The following is a 17,277-nucleotide window of genomic DNA, read 5'->3' as shown; positions in this document are numbered from 1 at the left end:
AGTGATAATAACTTTAATTTAGAGGTTTAGATAAAAAATAATAATCTTAACCCAAGTTTGAGCCACTATAGCTGTTTATGTATTTCAACCACATGTTATGGTCTTCATCCGCAGATGGACAGAAGGATTAGAAGTGTGGGAAATAGTTCCAGTACAAGTATAACAAATTGAAGACTAGGCTACTGTACCTTGGTAGATGGCAAGTAGCATCCTGTAAATATGTCACACTATATATCATAACACGTACCCTAATTATTCACTTTTAATGTAAGATGGTTGTGGTGGCCAGTAGCCTACTTATTTCAAAAAAGTAAAAAAAGTAAAATAGTTATCCAAATGAACTAATTGGGGAATCAATTTCCCCCAACAATAATTGTGTCAACACAGGGGGGAAATTGATTCTAAATCACTAGGTAGAGCAAATACTGGATTACTAAACGATCAGTGTGCAGCTGCCCGGGATTTCCACAGACTCAAGCTCCTAAAAGCTCTTAGGCTTACGTTATTTCGATATAGGCTACCCTAGATTGGAAAAGTTTGTTTACAATTGTTGTGTAAGCTACAAGATGTACATATTTAAACATATTTGACAGTACTTAGTTTTGTATAAATAAATATGATTTAGAATACACCAAATAGATGTTCTGGTTTGATTTGATTCATTTAATCCGCAACTTTGAATTGATCCAGCATTATTTGGATACTGATAGGCTTTTATTTTGAAAGCAAATGCATCTTCTTTCCTGTCCATTTCAGGGCATCGTAAAATTGTAACCAACCTCGTCAGCGTCATAGCCCATGACTTCCGCAATTTGATCGCTCACGGTGCGTGGGCTCCGCCCCTTCTACGTCAGGTGTTCCAACAGGTAGATAAAACATTGATGAGGAGGTTCAGCAGGCAGCACAGTAACAATACTACTGGTATTCAACTTGTCAAAAACTCTTGTCTAAAATAGTTTTAGGATTGGAAAAAAAACGTGGTATACGGGAACCACGTGCTAAATATGCATTGGGCAACTAATAGTTATATTTAATTTTCAAACAAAAGCTTTCTGTTAATTTATAAATAAAGAACATTTTAAATGTAGCCATTTTTGCTCTTTCCACGCTATGCCTAATTGGACACTTTTTTTCCTTTTAAGAAAGTCGCACTTCACATAAACTCTTCATAAATCGAGAAAATAACTTTTGATCAAAAAAAAAGAAAAAACCTTCAACGGGAATATTTTTAAATGAATAATTTATACACACACACGTTATGTACTCCAATGTGAACAAAACACATCTGGAAAATGTTGTTTTAGTGTTAGAATAGTGAGGTGAGAACAGATTTTACAAAACAACTTGCATATGAAAACATTTTCCGATGGAATAATAATTATTCCACACTTGAATACAAAATAAGACAGACATATTTTTAAGTAATAATTTCATGTTCAGTGTTACATAAGTTAAACATCAGTGACTTTTCAACAAAGCATCTATGCCCGTGCCAATGTCGTAGAACAAGTGCATATGTATGATAAGTGCCTTTTTGCCCCTCCTTCTTTAGAAAAAAAAAGAGCGAGGCATTGTTGGAGATTGTTTATGCACATCATCAAGATTCAGCTGTCAGAGGGCTTCCTCCATCTTCCTTATCTCCATCTTCTTTTGGAGACCCTTTGGGCTCCACCTTGTCCCCCATGTCCGGATAGACCACCAAACAAAGCTTTTGGCACAGATGAGTAAATTTACCTGGGTACAGTTGGGGAAAGAGACCAAGGAAATAATTTAATATGAAAAGTGCTTAATTAAAAGACATTTATCCTGATGAACACAACCTTAACAATCAAATTTCTATATGATATTTTTCAAATAACATTTTTAAAACTCTAAACATCTATTTTGAGACACTAGAATGTTGCCTTACCCATCAAACTGTCAACACACTGTGGCTTCTTTTCCCAGTAGACTCCCAGGAAATAGACGGGGACGCCGGTCATCATTATGGCCAGGCCAACGCCGCAGACAACCGGCTCAGAGTAGAGGGAGAAGACCATCAGGAAGACCCAGAACAGCAGGTAGATCACCGGCCACATCAGGCTCACCTGGAGGACCAGGGAGAAACAAAAGTAAAATTACACAGTCTTATCATTAAAGACATTTTTTATGTTATCTGGAACACACTCCAAGAAAGCGGCTGGTCCACTGCAACTCTAAATAATTTTAAATCAAGACTGATGTCTATTTTCCACTGCCTTTTCTTAAATAAAATAACTATTATATTATATTATTTTGTATTCTCTGGGCTAATGGGAGTTTCAAAATTCTTTGTCTTAATGCTTTTAATGTTTTTGCAAAGCACTTTGAATTGTCTTGTTTAAATTGTGCTTGCCCTACGACACCTCTTTGGGCCACATAGAAACCTTTATGATCAAGCATTGCTTAAAAGAATTGTGAAATTTGATTGTTGGTTAAACATCAACCAGAATTATATATAATAAACAAGGAAAAAAAGAAATGTATTCCACTGTACACAGTTTCAGTTTACATTCACTTTTCTTAATTTTATATTTTTCCCATCTATATCCTACTAATTTCTTCATCTACTTGCACATTCTCTTGCTGTATATTATTTATATTTCTTCAACTATTTTTATTGTTTTTTATCTTATGTATGTTTATGTTGCATTGTTGGAGGAGCCAAAACTCCACTTTAACCATTGTGCATTTGACAATCAGCCTTTGAATCATTCTGAATCTATCAACCCAGGGCCGTGGGAAGTAGGGGTGCTGAGGGTGCTGCAGCACCCCCTGGTGGAGGACAGGGGATCTGCACTTCCACAATACAAAAAAAACGAATTTTCAGCCTTGATGTAACAACATTCATAATTAAGTAAAGATAACACCCTTTTCACCCAGGTTACATTTTCCATTTGCCCTGTACAATGGGCGCTGTAAGTGATGAAAGTGGGGGATGTTGGCTAAGCAGGCGCCCGCAGCCAAAGTGAGAGAGGAAGAGAGAGGGGATACCGCGGTACCGACAGGGATTGTTGTTAGCTTCTGCTGCGCTAACGGATATAAGAAGCTGTTTCTACAATAATGTGGAGGGAGAGTTCTGTCCTGTCAGACTGAGAGGCTCAGTGAGGTAAAGGACTCTGAGTGTTTAGACAGTTCACTTTATTCTAAGTTATCTCAGTGGGTCTCAAACGTTTTGATCACAATTTATGTAAGCAAATACTTCAAAGGGACACCTTTATAATTATTAGGATAAATAAAAACAGGTTTGAAATCATTCCAATGTATACTATAGGACAGTAAACCAAAAATATCGTTTAAAACTGGAGAGATTTAAAAATATACATAAATAAATAAATGTTAACTGGTAAAATAAGATATGAATGAACAACACAAATAAAATAAGTTACATGTATTTGTTATTAGCTATGGTAGGTTATTGGAAATGTTCACATACAAACCGATCTTCTTCACATGGGTGTTTAAAGTTGTATCCCCTAGATCAGTCTCTAATTGGGCGCTCAAAGTGCACCAAATTGAAGCATTTTACTTTAAAATGTTAGAAAAATCTTCCCGGGGGGGGTACCCCCGGACCCTCCTAGAGGATGTGAAGTCCACCCCCCCAATTAAAACATGTTATAATACTAAATAAATTTGAAGCCATGTTATATAAGCTGTCCAGCATGTTTCTCTTTGTGTAGTGTATTTGTCTTTTGTAGAGGTTTTTCATTGCCAGCTAAAATCTTGCCAAGGGCAGCAAAATGGTCAGAATCAGCCCTGGTGTCATCCCCACAGCACCCCCCATTTGAAACATGTTCCCATGGCTATGTATCAACCTACCTGTACTGACTATAACTGTGATATCTAAACACATTTAATATACACATAGTAATATTGTGTTTTTATCTTTTATTTGGTTTTCTTTTCAATACCTATTAGTGTATTTACCTTAATGGGTCGATACATATCGGGCTCTTTAAAGCGCAGGACGATCTGCCCGGCGACGGTGACGCCATAGAAGAGGTAGTTGATGAAGCCCACGTAGTTTATGAGGGTGTAAATGTCACTGGTGCACAACATCAGCAGGGTGGAGATCAACTGAAAATGGCGACAGGGAGGGGTTATCATCTCTTCAAAAGGCAAAAAATGATAAAAAGTGGATGTAGTGTTTTGATAAGGACTCACAGTGAAGAGTAAGGCAGGGATGGGGGTGCAGTGTTTGACGTGAATCATGGCCAGCAGACGTGGGAGATGGCCTTCCCTCGCTCCGGCGAAAAACAGCCTGAGAGACAGAAGAGGAGACGGTGAAGTCCTGAGAGCAGAGGCAGCTGCTGCTTATTTACAGTGTGCACTCAGCAGCTGAGAGCTCAGGGAACACAGCTCAGGTCATTATTGTAGAGACAGAGTGCGCAAGTCAGAATGTCAGGGTGGAACATTTAGCAAAACAGGAGTACTGTGGAATGTGGGGTTACCAGGAGTGGTGAAAGAAGCACTCGGATGTTTTATTTAAGTAGCAATACTAACTTAAAAACTATATTACATTTACCAAATGGGTGTCACCTTGTGTTGAAAAGTTGTGGGGACAAATGGTGTCCCAATATTTTTAAATAGTCTTCAAGAAGTACAATTTTGAGTGATCAGGGTTAGACCAGATGATTACTGAGATTGGGGGAACAAGAAACCATGTCAAACATTTAGTTATTGATCAGTCCATGCATGCTTTTTGAGCTAACGACATTTCACATTGATTCATTCTACATGTCATTTTTTTGGTTCAAGCTGTTTTTCAGAACATTTTAAAAAAAGAAAAGAAAAGAAATCGGCCATTTAAAAAAAGGGGTGGGGACAGCATCAGTGCGAATGACACCTTACCCTGAAACTATGAATATATGTCAATGTTCTTGTATTGGTTTATTAATAATTTGTATGGGTTCAATCGGAATCTATAAAGTAACTAAAGCTGTCAGTCAAATGTATTGGAAAAATATAGAGTAGCATAAAACACCTCAAAGTACCTACATTTAAAGAACAGGGAATATAATGTTCTGTTCAGACTTTTCCCATATAATCCAAAAAAACTAACTTTTAGCCCTAATGATGAGAGATTGTTACCTATCATACATTTTACAATTTCTGTGTAGATTCCTTATTTTTACACTGCTTACCCAGTTTCTCCATATACATCTACGGGCTCAAATGTCAGCAAAGGAACAAGTCAATTAAAAAAAGAAAGCACAGTAGCCACAGAAGCTGCGATGACAAAAGATGGAGGATAAACTGACCGTGACGATGTGAAGAGGGAGCCGTTGACCCCCCCGAAGGTGGAGAGAGCCACAGAGATGGGCATGATCCATGACATTACACCGAGCAACTTCTCTCCAAAAGTCTGGGAGAACATTAGAAGTAGAGAAAGAGAGGAGGAGGAGAGAACACTTTAATAACAGTGACTTATCAAGACATTTTAAAATGCAGTGAGAAGAATAAACGTGTCACAGCTAGGTGGTTTCTGTAAATGGCTGCCAATTAGCCTCTAGATCAGGGGTGTCAAACTCAAGGCCCAGGGGCCAAATCCGGCCCGCGACTTCATTTTATGCGGCCCACAAGAGCTTGCAAAGATTATAATACGTTTATAATACGTTTACATGCCACTTTACAGAAGCAGGTTGCCCATAAACTACATGTCCCACAATGCATCTCGTTTTGTGACATGCACACTGAAAAGACTTGCGATTATTTGCCTTTCAGACGTAGTTAATTACCCTATTCAATAATAATCCGATTCAGAGGCAATAATGTAATACATTATTTTATATATGTATATTTATATAGTTACAACCTGCAGTTTGAGTGCAACCATAATGCTAATGTGGCCTGCGATGAAATTGAGTTTGACCCCCCCCTGCTCTAGATCCATGCATTAGCTACGTTTGAGACTTAATGGTTGATATACTACTTTTTACTCAGTTAATCTATAAAATCGTATTAAATATGAATTGGACTGATCACGAATATGTCAAGTATTATTTGTCATAAAATAATGTAAGGAATATTGAACTAACAGATTACACAAAATCACATTAATGGCCAATTCTTAAGTTTATTAGTTCAGTTAACAAATAATATTTTCTTGTATAAAAACAGACTTTCTTTTATATGATCTTTAAAAAAAGATGATATAATATGGAATAAAACATTTATTCTGGGTGTGTTTTCTCACCACTGCCACAGCATTTGAGGCCAGCAGCTCCTGCGGGCTCATGGCGGTGATGTAGGCTATGTTGGCGAACACGTAAACGAAGGTGACGATGGGGATAGAGATGAAGATCGCAAGAGGGAGATTCCTGAGAGGACAAAAGAGAAGATTAATGTCCATGGTTTATGAAGATTTGTGGTGTGTGCGTCTTTCCTTATTAATAAAATCTTTAGTTTTCATTGTTTACATTATTTTAGGTTAATATGTCTTTAGAACAGTTTCAATCTTGCTAGTTAAATCATTTTTAAGGCACCATCAGTAAATAGACTAAACGTATAGAATTTTGGTGGAGGTTTTTACCTCAGATTATGTGGGAAAATAACACATATAAAGAAAACTCCCTTTAAAAAAATGTTTTTTTAATATTTACCTTTGAATGCTGGATTTAGGTAGGAATAGATCAAGTTAATGAATGAAGCATAATTGTCTGTCCTTAATCCTTTAATGCATTTTGTTCTCTTTGCAGGTTTTGATGCTTGTGCATGTTACCTGTACGGGTCAACCAACTCCTCTGTGACGTAGTTGAGGAAGTTCCAGCCTCCATAAGCGAAGGATCCTTGTAGGAAGGACAGAGCTATCTGACCCACACCGTAGTCTCTGAACGTCTCGAAGGCGTGTTCTGGCTCCAACCAGTAATAGTGACCTGAGAACGAGGAAACGTCAGAATTCATTGAAATGACGTCAAATTTGGTGTCAACTGCTTTTCACTACCAAAGGCTGAGCAGCAGAGGTCACCAAACAACATCCAAGAGACATATTAATTAGCCTGCATCTCTAGTTTATACACCATGCAAAGTAAGATATTATGAGGGGGCCGAGTCACATGAACGAGTGTGTAAATGTGTGAGAGGATTATGAGTGGGATGAAGGGTTATGACTGACTGTAATCCCTCTTTCACGCTGGAATCACAAATCTCGTGAGAGGCACAAGGTAAATAATATTGTGTGTGAAGGTGGCTAAAGTGCTGATGCCCACGTGTGAAAAACTGGTTAGTTCCACCTCTTCAGACCCATTTACTATTCAAATGAAATTCTGAGAAGGGAACGTCAAAATTATGCCCATGTTTTGTTCAAATATTTGTATGTTTACACATTTTGTTTTAGTAGTAAATTGGTATATTACATTGTTTAGTCTGTATGTTTTATATTGTGTATTAATGAACACTCAATTTCTACCCTTCTCTTTATGTTTACATTTTTTTTTTTTTATGTATTTTTGAGAAGAGGTTAAAACAAAGAACACTGGTAACCACCTCCCTACCAAAAGAGAGACAGACATGTACAGTAAAGAAACTAAAAGAGTTTAAAGAGACTGAAAATCCTACCTTTGCATATTTGGACGATTCCCATGATTATGATGAGACCCAGGGCCAAAAGCTTGCCAGCAGTAAAGATGTCTTGGACACATGTGGCCCAGCGCACACTGTGGCAGTTCACCCATGTCAACAACACTACAGCATGGCAAGGATGACAACACAAGTTAAAATGATATCCATGTTGTGTGAGGAATACTTTTTTTACATTCCATTGACATATGATGTTTGTCAATTTTAAAAAATAATTTCCAAGTGACTTGCAAAATTATCTTTTAAATTGCCAAACATCATTATGTGTAATTCATGGCACAATTCAAACGGGATCGAAAAATAATTTATCCCTCGCCATTGACTACCTTTTCCAAAATAAGGTCCCATGGGTCGGAAGTAGAAGGGCGGGACTTATGTTCTCTATATAGATGAACAATCCCAGTAAACAAATAAAATACTATAAATGAGAGACATGGCCGCCATGTTGAAAACAGTCAAGCCAAAACCAAGCATCCGCCCAACGCAACTCTCATTTTAAAGTTACAGTACAATACACGTTTCAGTAAACATTTAAAGCTAGATATACAGTAAAATAATAGTTTTTCAAATTTGAGCAACACTGTCATATTAACAGTTTGATAGGAGTTCACAAGCAGTGATTGAAACTGGGTTAGCCATAGCCATTCATGATAGCAGCTCTGTAAGGCTGTACCTATGCAAAGTGGTACTTTGAGCTAAATGCTAACATATCATGAGCATGTTTGCATGCTAATTATTGCCGAATGTGATCAACGTACTGGTTTCCATGGTTTTTGAGATCATTATTATCATATTTTTTCCAGAGACTAAGCAAAGCACAGACAAAGCTAATGAGATAAAGACATTAAAGGGGTGTGGTCACACACAAAATACCATTAGTGAACCACTGACTTCCGTTCTATATCAAAAACTAAATATTTGCTTCCTTCGCCTCAGGGAATGTCTAACTTTAGGGAATTTTCATGCAATAGTCACTGACCTATATATCCTATACGTCCTATATATGTGACGATACCCTGAATCTGTTTTCCAGACCGTGTTGTAATCTTGCGAGTGCTGAACTTGGTGATGCATTCACTGCCAAGCAAAAATAAATGCTGTACAGCCTCACCCACCTTTATCAACAGTTAAATCTGCCACCTACTAAGGTGTCTTTCTATAATATGAAGTGTTTTAAAAACAACTGAAGAAGAAAGAAGAGTAGAATTAAACACCATGGCAGGAATGTATTCTTTAAAGTGGGCTTTGAATGCTGAGTCATGATCTGTGCCTAGCCTAACTGACACATTTAGTTTCCAGGTAAATTCTATGACTCACGCAAGCAAACCGCAGCCAGCAGGCGGAGGCCGCTGTCTGGGGGGAGGCAGGAGGGGAAGAGAGGCTGCAGGACGTAGTTGGAGAAGGTGAGAGCGATCACAGCCTGGTTGGTGGGGTAGATCACCAGCAGCGCAATCCACAGTCGCAGGAACCTGGACATAAAGACATTTGTGTAACATGACTGCACACACACTACAGGCAAATCATTTTACTCTTTGTTAACGCAAAATGTAACAGGGAAACAAAAGAAAAATTAAGCACATAAGCGGAGTGTATTATACATGTACGCTAGGGCATTGTTGTTTAAAACAAGAGACATGAGTGGAACTGGGTCAGTGACATTCTGGGATGCTGGGAACATAAGAAGGGGCTTACACTTTTAGAGGAGGGGTGAGAGTGGGGATTTACTTCAAATTCCCATTAATGTGAGGTCTCTGAAGTTTTGTTTGTAGAAAAATGGGACAATATTCATTTTTTCAGGCCTTTTTGTCAGTATGTTCATCTCAGATATATGTAGATGCTACCACATTTGAAACTCACCTTTTATATGCATTTCAAAATGAATCCTAACATTTGTTCTCACCCAGCCAATCCTCCAAAGATGTCCTTGACATAGGAGTAGTCTCCCCCCGACTTGGGGATGGTCACGCCTAACTCAGCGTAGCAGAGGGCACCGATGGCGGTGATAACTCCGGTGGTAACCCATATGATGATGGCCACGCCCACAGAGCTAGCGTTCTCCAGAACACCCTTAGGACTCACAAAGATCCCTGATCCAATGATGTTGCCTGAGAACAGACACAAAGGACAGAATTAGAAACAAGACCAGACACAGGGCAGGATGCTATAATAATAATAAAAATAACATCATTGCAGGAATTATGGTTATTTACAGTGAGACAGGTTAATGTTAAATAGTACAATTTCCTGTCCCATGACGCCCCATTTCATGCTGGCCAATGGGACCCTAGTCATATGGAATCTCTTTGCATGAACAAAAGTACTAGCTGAAATTATTGTTTTACATTGGGCTCTATTCTTTTTTTAAGAAGACTGATACTTGGATTACACTGCCCAAACTGGTATCCAAAGTTTCCCATTGCACATGCCAACTGCTGGTTAGGTCATGTGAAGAAACTGGTCTTGTTTGGCATCATTTCTGCTTTCACTTGGAATATATCATCATGCAGTAGAGTCGTACTTTACTTTTGGAAGTAGTGCAAGGCTGTTACATTGGTAGCAACAACACAACATAGACAATGTGTATCTTTAATATTCGTTCTTCATTATATTCGCATAGCCATTTTGATTTAGAAAGAGAAGATGCATGTCTTAATGTTTGAAGAAATGTCAGAATTCGTTTTTATCGTCTGTGTCACTAAGGACCATCAAACAAATCCAAGTCTGAAAGAAAATTGCCCCTTTGTACAGTTTGATTGAAATGTAATGCCACTTGTTGTAAAAAACAAGATGAGTAACTGGTTTTTGGGACATTTGTCTGACTCTGCAAGGTAAGGGACATTAATATGGGTAAGAGAATATTTTCCGAGTTGTTGAGACGAGAGCACAAAAAAGCGAAGGAACATATGTTTTAATATGAAGAAAAAAAACACATGGAAATCTAAGAATATAGTTAATACCTTTGAGAGATTTGCATTGACTGGATTATTATATTAGTGGGCTTAAGAAATACTATTGGTCCATTGACCACAAATAAGACGATCAAAACCCTTGATTTGAGCCTTATATTGATTACATTCAGGTCCTGAATGGCTTACATACGGCCCTCAGATGCCTTTTGATTCTCCTGACAATCTTAAGATTTACGTTTACTTTGAGTTTAAATAAGAGTACCTCAATTTCTCGACTGCTGAAGTTACTTTTTTGGCTGCCAACTCTCCAACTCTTGGGATAATGCTAATAATGAACAAACGGCCACTCTCTTCTAATTAAGGATTGCATGGGATTCATAACTCAGCACACTTGGGTAAGAGCTTATTTTAAAGAACATTTGGTGCATCTGAAGTTGAAAAACTATCAGATTAGTTTAGGAGAATGTTACTGCATGAAGCCCATTGTTCTTCAGTTGGTCACCACTGGTTAATCCCAGTAAATGCCCGCCATGTCAGGCGGATAAGGGCTTACACAAAGGGGTTCAGTTTAAACAAACATTTTGAGAAAAGTTTCAGATGACTTACGAGTTTTTACACTAATTTATCCATACATCATTATGGAGGCAGGCCACAAATTAAAGTACAGCAGCTCCTTGTCTGGTTTAACAACCACACTCAAACCATGCTTAAGGCTGCAAAAATGCAGCACATAACATAATGACACTAGTAGGATTGCTTTTTATCAATGTTTCTCTTTTTTCTTCATGTGCAGTAGCGAAGAGTACATTTGAAACATTAAAGTGATGATAAAAAGGCATGTCCAAGATGTATGATGTTGGGAATGCACTGAGGGTGCGCATCAATCAAAACATAGAGTATAATCAGTAAGGCTCAACCACGTAAAGTGCAAATGGTTGCATTTCTTCAATGTTTGCAGCTTGATTCAGCTATTTTCTTTACACCTGTAAAGGAAGATGGCTTAATATATGAAATTCCTTCAACATGCGATTATAATGAGAAAATACGACTTTAGTAGCTGGGATATACAATAGAACTGAATGCTTGTTGATAAATACAAGCTGTCAAAAACCTGTAACTCAATTCCAAGCGAGACTAAATTACGATTTTTGTTGTTTTGATAATTTTTTTGACACAATTCAAACAATATGCAAGTCAGAATCTGTCCTCTTTATTTTTCCAGGGAAATTGGGCTTTGTGAGAGTTGATCCATTTTAGAACAATGACTAAAACATAGGGGAAAATGGTTTTATAAACATAATAATCTTATCATATAATAAGATAACGTGAAACCGCCCATCTAAAGCTTACACTGCCTTCTTGTCTGAGCTGTCTGAGTTGCTCACCTCTCTCTGCTCCATGTCTCCATCAACTCTCCTGCTCGGTGATTTTAACATTCACGTTGACTCCAGTAGCTGCAAATTTGCTGCTGAATTCCTTTCACTTCTGGACTGTTTCAGCATCAAGCAACATGTCCAGGGCCCCACCCACATCAAAGGCCACACACTGGACCTTGTGTGCTCTACCGGCTCTCCGCCCCCCGACCTACAGCGCCTCGACCTGGCTGTATCTGACCATCATGCCATCCTCTTCACTGTTCCGGTCTCCCTGCCCAGGCAGCATCCTAAAAGGCACCATTATGTTTAGGAACATCAAGACTGAGTGCACCGGCCCTATCCGATCTGATAGCTACCCACATGGCCTCGGCTCCCTCCGACTCCACCGTGGACGGCTTGGTAGCCCACTACAACATTGTCCTATCCCTCAGTCTCAACTCTCTCGCCCACATCAAAACCGGACTGTTTCCTCAGTCTAGCGTCAACTGCCTGCACGACATAAAAACCTGTATGTCGTCTAACTATCTCAAACTCAACAGCAGGAAAACGGAGCTCATGGTTGTGGCACTCAAGGCACTGCTCCGGAAGGTTTGGGACTTCATCCTTGAGGTTGACGGCTGCTCCATCTCCCCATCTCCTGAAGCCCGCAACCTGGGTGTCATCCTTGACTCGACCCTTTCCTTCCACATCAAGTCTGTTACCAAATCTGACTTTTTCCATCTAAGGAACATTGCCAGACTCCGACCGTCACTCTCGGAGTCAGTTGCAGAAACCCTAGCCCATGCTTTTGTCACCTCCCGCTTGGACTACTGCAATGGTGTCCTGTTTGGGGTCCCCAAAAAAAACCTGGTCAGGCTCCAGTATGTTCAAAACTGTGCTGCCAGGGTACTTGCACATACAAAGCCGTGGCAACACATCACTCCCACCCTCATCCACCTCCACTGGCTGCCGGTCAAGTCCCGCATATCCTACAAAGTCCTCCTCCTCACCTACAAGTCCCTCAATGCCCATGCCCCCCAGTACTTATCGGACCTCCTCCACCCACATGCCCCACCCCGGAACCTGCGGTCTTCAGACTCTGGCCTGCTTACCACCCCCCGCACCAAATTGCGAACCTTCGGGGACAGAGCCTTAAGTGTGGCAGCCCCCGCCCTCTGCAACGCTCTCCCTGCGGAGATCCGCAACATCCCCACGCTTGACGCCTTCAAAAGGGCCCTCAAGTCCCATTGGTTTGCTAAGGCCTTTGGCCCCTAATCTATTTGTTGTTTTGTCTGTCTGACTGACTGTTTGTTCCTACTCCTGTTCTTCTTTGTAAAGCGACCTTGGGTCTCATGAAAGGCGCTATATAAATCCAAGCTATTATAATTATTATGATATTGTGGAGTAAAAAGTTGAATAAAACATGTTCAAACATAGTAAATATGTATTTAAAATTAAGTTATGTAAAAATGTATGTGTGAGAAAATCAACTGCTATTTATTATCCAAAATAAATAAATCAAGCAACAAACATATAGGATATAAAATAGAAAAAGCAATGAAATTAGAGAACATACTCTTAGAATTTGATTTTTAATTTATAAAGTAGTCTACTCTTAAAAACAGGAGGGAACCCCATTTCACATAGGCTCAGTTGACCTATTTCACTTAGGCTAAGTGAAATAGGACACCTTTTCTCTACTTAAAATAGGCTAGGAGACAAACATGTATAGGCTCCTTACCAGGCACGTGCACACAGACATCAAAGTGGGCTTGAGGCCCTGCCCTTTTTCTTCCTCCAGAGAAAGTGCCCTTTTTAAATGGGGTTCTTTTTTCCAATTTTTTTCTCCAATAAATGAATAGATATCTACTGCTGTTTGCACACAGTTTCCCTTTCCAAAAATATATTGATTGAACACAAAATAAAAATATCAGGCCGGGAGATTAGACTGTGAAGTTCTGATGCTCTCTCACCTTAAAGTCCCATGCTATGCCATCTTTTCTTGGCTTATTCGAAGATGAGTGGAGATGAACAAATGACTAAACTGCCAGTGCCGCGAGTTTACAGCTAATTAGCCAAAAACAAATAGTTAAAGTAGGGTACAGCTAATGGATAAGTTAGCTCAAGGTTTAGCTAAGGCAATTTACATGGGCATACAGGCTAATGTACTGTACTTAAGGGGAGACACTACAGGTGAATACAGTACAATGTGTATCTAATAAAGTCATCACAATCGCCACATTGATATGCAAAGTAGGCATCAACTAGGCCTAATGAAAATGCACAAATGTACATGCAGTTACCAAGGCATTGCAGGTGAAAAGGATAAAAAGCACCTCACAACTTCCCCAGATAGTTACTTACGTCAAGTCAGTATTTTCCCCGGAAATGTTGTGTTTAAATGCAGATTAGCTTTATATCTATAGATGAATTCAGACATAACATTCTTTTTGCCTGTAATGTCCTGCCTTAACCCTCCTATTGTCTTCGTTTTCCCACCCTTACTATGGTGTTCGTGGTCAAATTTGACCGGTCCTATTTTAATTGATATTACATTAACACAAAAATCATTAATCATCACCAAATGTCATTTAACACCTTTTCAAACTGTACATATTGTATCAGACCACTGGTATACATGAACAACTGCAGTAAATATACAAAGAATAGACACTGAACATGTATTGCGTGTGCCAGGTGTGATCCATGAAGGGGGATGGGCATAAGAGCGGGAAATGTGTCAAATTGTTCTGTGTGTGTGTTTGTGAGTGCCAGGTGATTCACATGGGGTGATTGGGCACATAAGGGGGGGGGGGGGGGGGGGGAAGAACACATCTAGAGTATGTGTGTTTTATCTGATCCGGATGGTTACTAATTCCTTTTCTTTATGGCGGTCATTTTTGACCAGGAACACCATGGGTGTTACAAAGTTGACTAAATCATCCAAAATTCAATGAAAGTGGTGGTCAACAATTGTATATGTTCAAATGTCTACTGTGAAGGATATCATTAAGCCTCAATGCAATCGAATGTACAACAAAAAAGTTATGATGATTTTTGTAGAATTCTGTTGAGTATTAAACAATTGCGTGAGTGTGAGGGTATTACAATTACATTGGTCAGTAAGTCAGAGATGTGGAACTATTTTTTGTTTTAAAACGTTTTTTTATAAATTATTATGGCAAGTGACCTTTTTCTCACTTGAGCTCCTGCCCCCAAAATGTCTGTGCACGTCCCTGCTCCTTACCGATTATGATGGCACAGGCGCTGACCAGGCCGATCTCTTTCTTCAGAGCCACCCCGGAACCCTCTGCATCTTTCGCGGCTCCCGGCTGTGTGTCTGCGGGCTCAGAGTGACTGTCCCCGCCGCCGCTGCTGCCCCGCTTCCTCGGACCCTCGGTCATCCTGTCTCCCTCTTCTGTGGGCGGCACCTAAAAGTAGAGGCCTATTTTTTAACACATGTTTTAAATAAGGTGAACAACGCTGCAATGCTTTTCCCGGACACATTTGATGAGTAATTGCTCAAGCACTTTCTCACGGGTAGCCTACATTATGCCATAAATGCTGATGTAAGTGCAGTTTCCATCTTTGGTTGGCTGCAGTTTTATAAAATTGAAAACCACTTAACCTCATTCACAATTCAAAGTGCGGCTCTGTCTGAAAGGTGCGTGACCACAAACACATTGAAATAACTCCAGTTTGTTAAGCAAAACGAGACACAGCGTCTACTTTAAACACAAATGTTATTGTTAAGTTATAGGATCAAATTCGCCAATTTAAAATGTCTCACGAGAGGACCAACACGACTTTTCCCCTGAGAACCAAAAAGGCTGTCGGAATAAGCAATTAGCACTGCAGCCCTGACCGCGTGCTCTCTGTTTTGCTGTAAAAACCTGGAGAAAACAGCTTACAAAGTGAGGACTCACCTTAGGCAGGTGACTTGTAAACCACCTGAAGGCAGCTCCCTGTTAACTGTAACTGACGGACTTCATGTCAGTGGCGTAGCCACCATAGGGCCGAGGCCCGCCCAGTTTACTAATTGGCCCGCCCTCAGAAAGCTTCGGTGTAATATTTTCTTTTTTTTAAATTATTATTATACATGTTTGTATTCACCCATTGAGAATATCCAAGCATTCAAAGTGAACTTCAAGTGAACAAATATCGAGTTGAATTAATGTTGTATGTGTTTTATCCTCTGAACGGAACTCATTTCCGGTAAAAACAGGTTGAGGTGGAGGGTTATGGCTAGAAAGGATCCGTCTTGTGTAAAACTCTCGCGAGAGAGTCAATGACAGGGAGTGTGATTGTTGAAATAGGGTGTCAGCAGTCTTGCTGGTGTTCAAAGAAGAATGACAACACTGTACATCACCAACACTATGGTTTATTTTGTATTCACAGGCAAGTCAACGTTGTCGCAGTAAAAGTCCCAAGATAGCTCCTGGTGCAACAAAATGTTCCCTCGCAGTGTTTTACTATTATGTCTGATGTTTCTCCATTAATATTGCTGCTGCATTAATGTGTATGTTGCTTCAAGTGTTTCCGAGCCGATCCCATTACAACGACAGTTACAACGAGAACGTGATGTCATATTTACACTACACGGATCCTTTCTAGCCATAACCGAGGTGGAGAGTAACACCTAGGTTACTTCCGGAAAAAAAATTACGGCCCCGCCCACTTTTGGGGGAAAACAACGCTGTCATTTGAATGGCGGTCAATACAAATTCTGAAGTTTTTGCCAATCCGATCAGATTGTTTGGAAAATCGTGGATTTTTGGATCTTCAAAGAGTTCGATTACGATGGCCAGTCAGGCAAACAATTACATTCGATCATTGGAAATCGACAATCGGTCTTGATATATGGTTAAATTAAAATCAGTAGGCGAGGCTGTCATTTCTCCAGGTGTTACTCTCATGAGCAAGGTGGAACATAATCTTTTTATCATGCCAAAAAGCTACTGTGTCGTTTATTGCACCTCAAACATTACAAATAATCAAGAGCTCAGTGTTTCTGTACTTCCTCTAAGAAGAAAGGACAGTAACAGAAGAGCTCTGTGGCTTCAGGCTCTTCGCCATTCAAATGACAGTGTTGTTTTCCCCAAAAGTGGGCGTGGCCGTAAAGTCACGTAGACATGAAAATCGATAGCCTACTGCAATATTTAACCATATGTAGAGCCCGATCGTCGATATCTAATGGCTTAATGCAGTTGTTTGCCTGTCTGGCCATTGGAATCGGGCTCTTTGAAGATCCAAAAATCTCCGGTTTTCTTACATTTCTGATAGGATTGGCAAAAACTTCAGAATTTGTATTGACCGCCGTTCGACTGACAGCTTTGTTTTCCCCCAAAAGTGGGCGGAGCCGTTATTTTTGCCCGGAAGTGACGCATTTGTTACTCTCATCTCGATGAGAGTAACAA

General features: G+C 39.7%; 1 protein-coding gene across 3 annotated transcripts; it reads right to left on the bottom strand.

The window, feature by feature from the left end:
* Positions 1 to 1,223: 1,223 nt before the first annotated feature.
* slc7a8b (solute carrier family 7 member 8b) lies at positions 1,224 to 15,982 on the bottom strand. 3 transcript variants are annotated; one of them, XM_079648503.1, is made up of 12 exons: positions 15,787 to 15,982; positions 15,108 to 15,305; positions 9,497 to 9,701; positions 8,914 to 9,065; positions 7,576 to 7,701; positions 6,740 to 6,893; positions 6,215 to 6,338; positions 5,280 to 5,383; positions 4,183 to 4,279; positions 3,946 to 4,095; positions 1,910 to 2,087; positions 1,224 to 1,734 (listed from the first exon to the last, which is right to left on the bottom strand). In XM_079648503.1, exons 2-12 carry the CDS (start codon positions 15,262 to 15,264, stop codon positions 1,598 to 1,600), a joined length of 1,584 nt encoding a protein of 527 aa, XP_079504629.1. In that variant the 5' UTR covers positions 15,265 to 15,305; positions 15,787 to 15,982; the 3' UTR covers positions 1,224 to 1,597. The 3 variants fall into 3 exon arrangements, with proteins under 3 accessions (XP_079504629.1, XP_079504628.1, XP_079504630.1); XM_079648502.1 differs by having other exon boundaries at positions 15,108 to 15,291; positions 15,787 to 15,981; XM_079648504.1 differs by lacking the exon at positions 15,787 to 15,982 and adding an exon at positions 15,651 to 15,768 and having other exon boundaries at positions 15,108 to 15,291.
* Positions 15,983 to 17,277: the final 1,295 nt, after the last annotated feature.

This window comes from Notothenia rossii, assembly GCF_949606895.1.
Source record: "Notothenia rossii genome assembly, chromosome: 9".
Classification (NCBI taxonomy): Eukaryota; Metazoa; Chordata; class Actinopteri; order Perciformes; family Nototheniidae; genus Notothenia; species Notothenia rossii.
The sequence above is the reverse complement of the archived record's forward strand: the minus strand, read 5'-3'. Positions and strand labels throughout refer to the sequence as shown.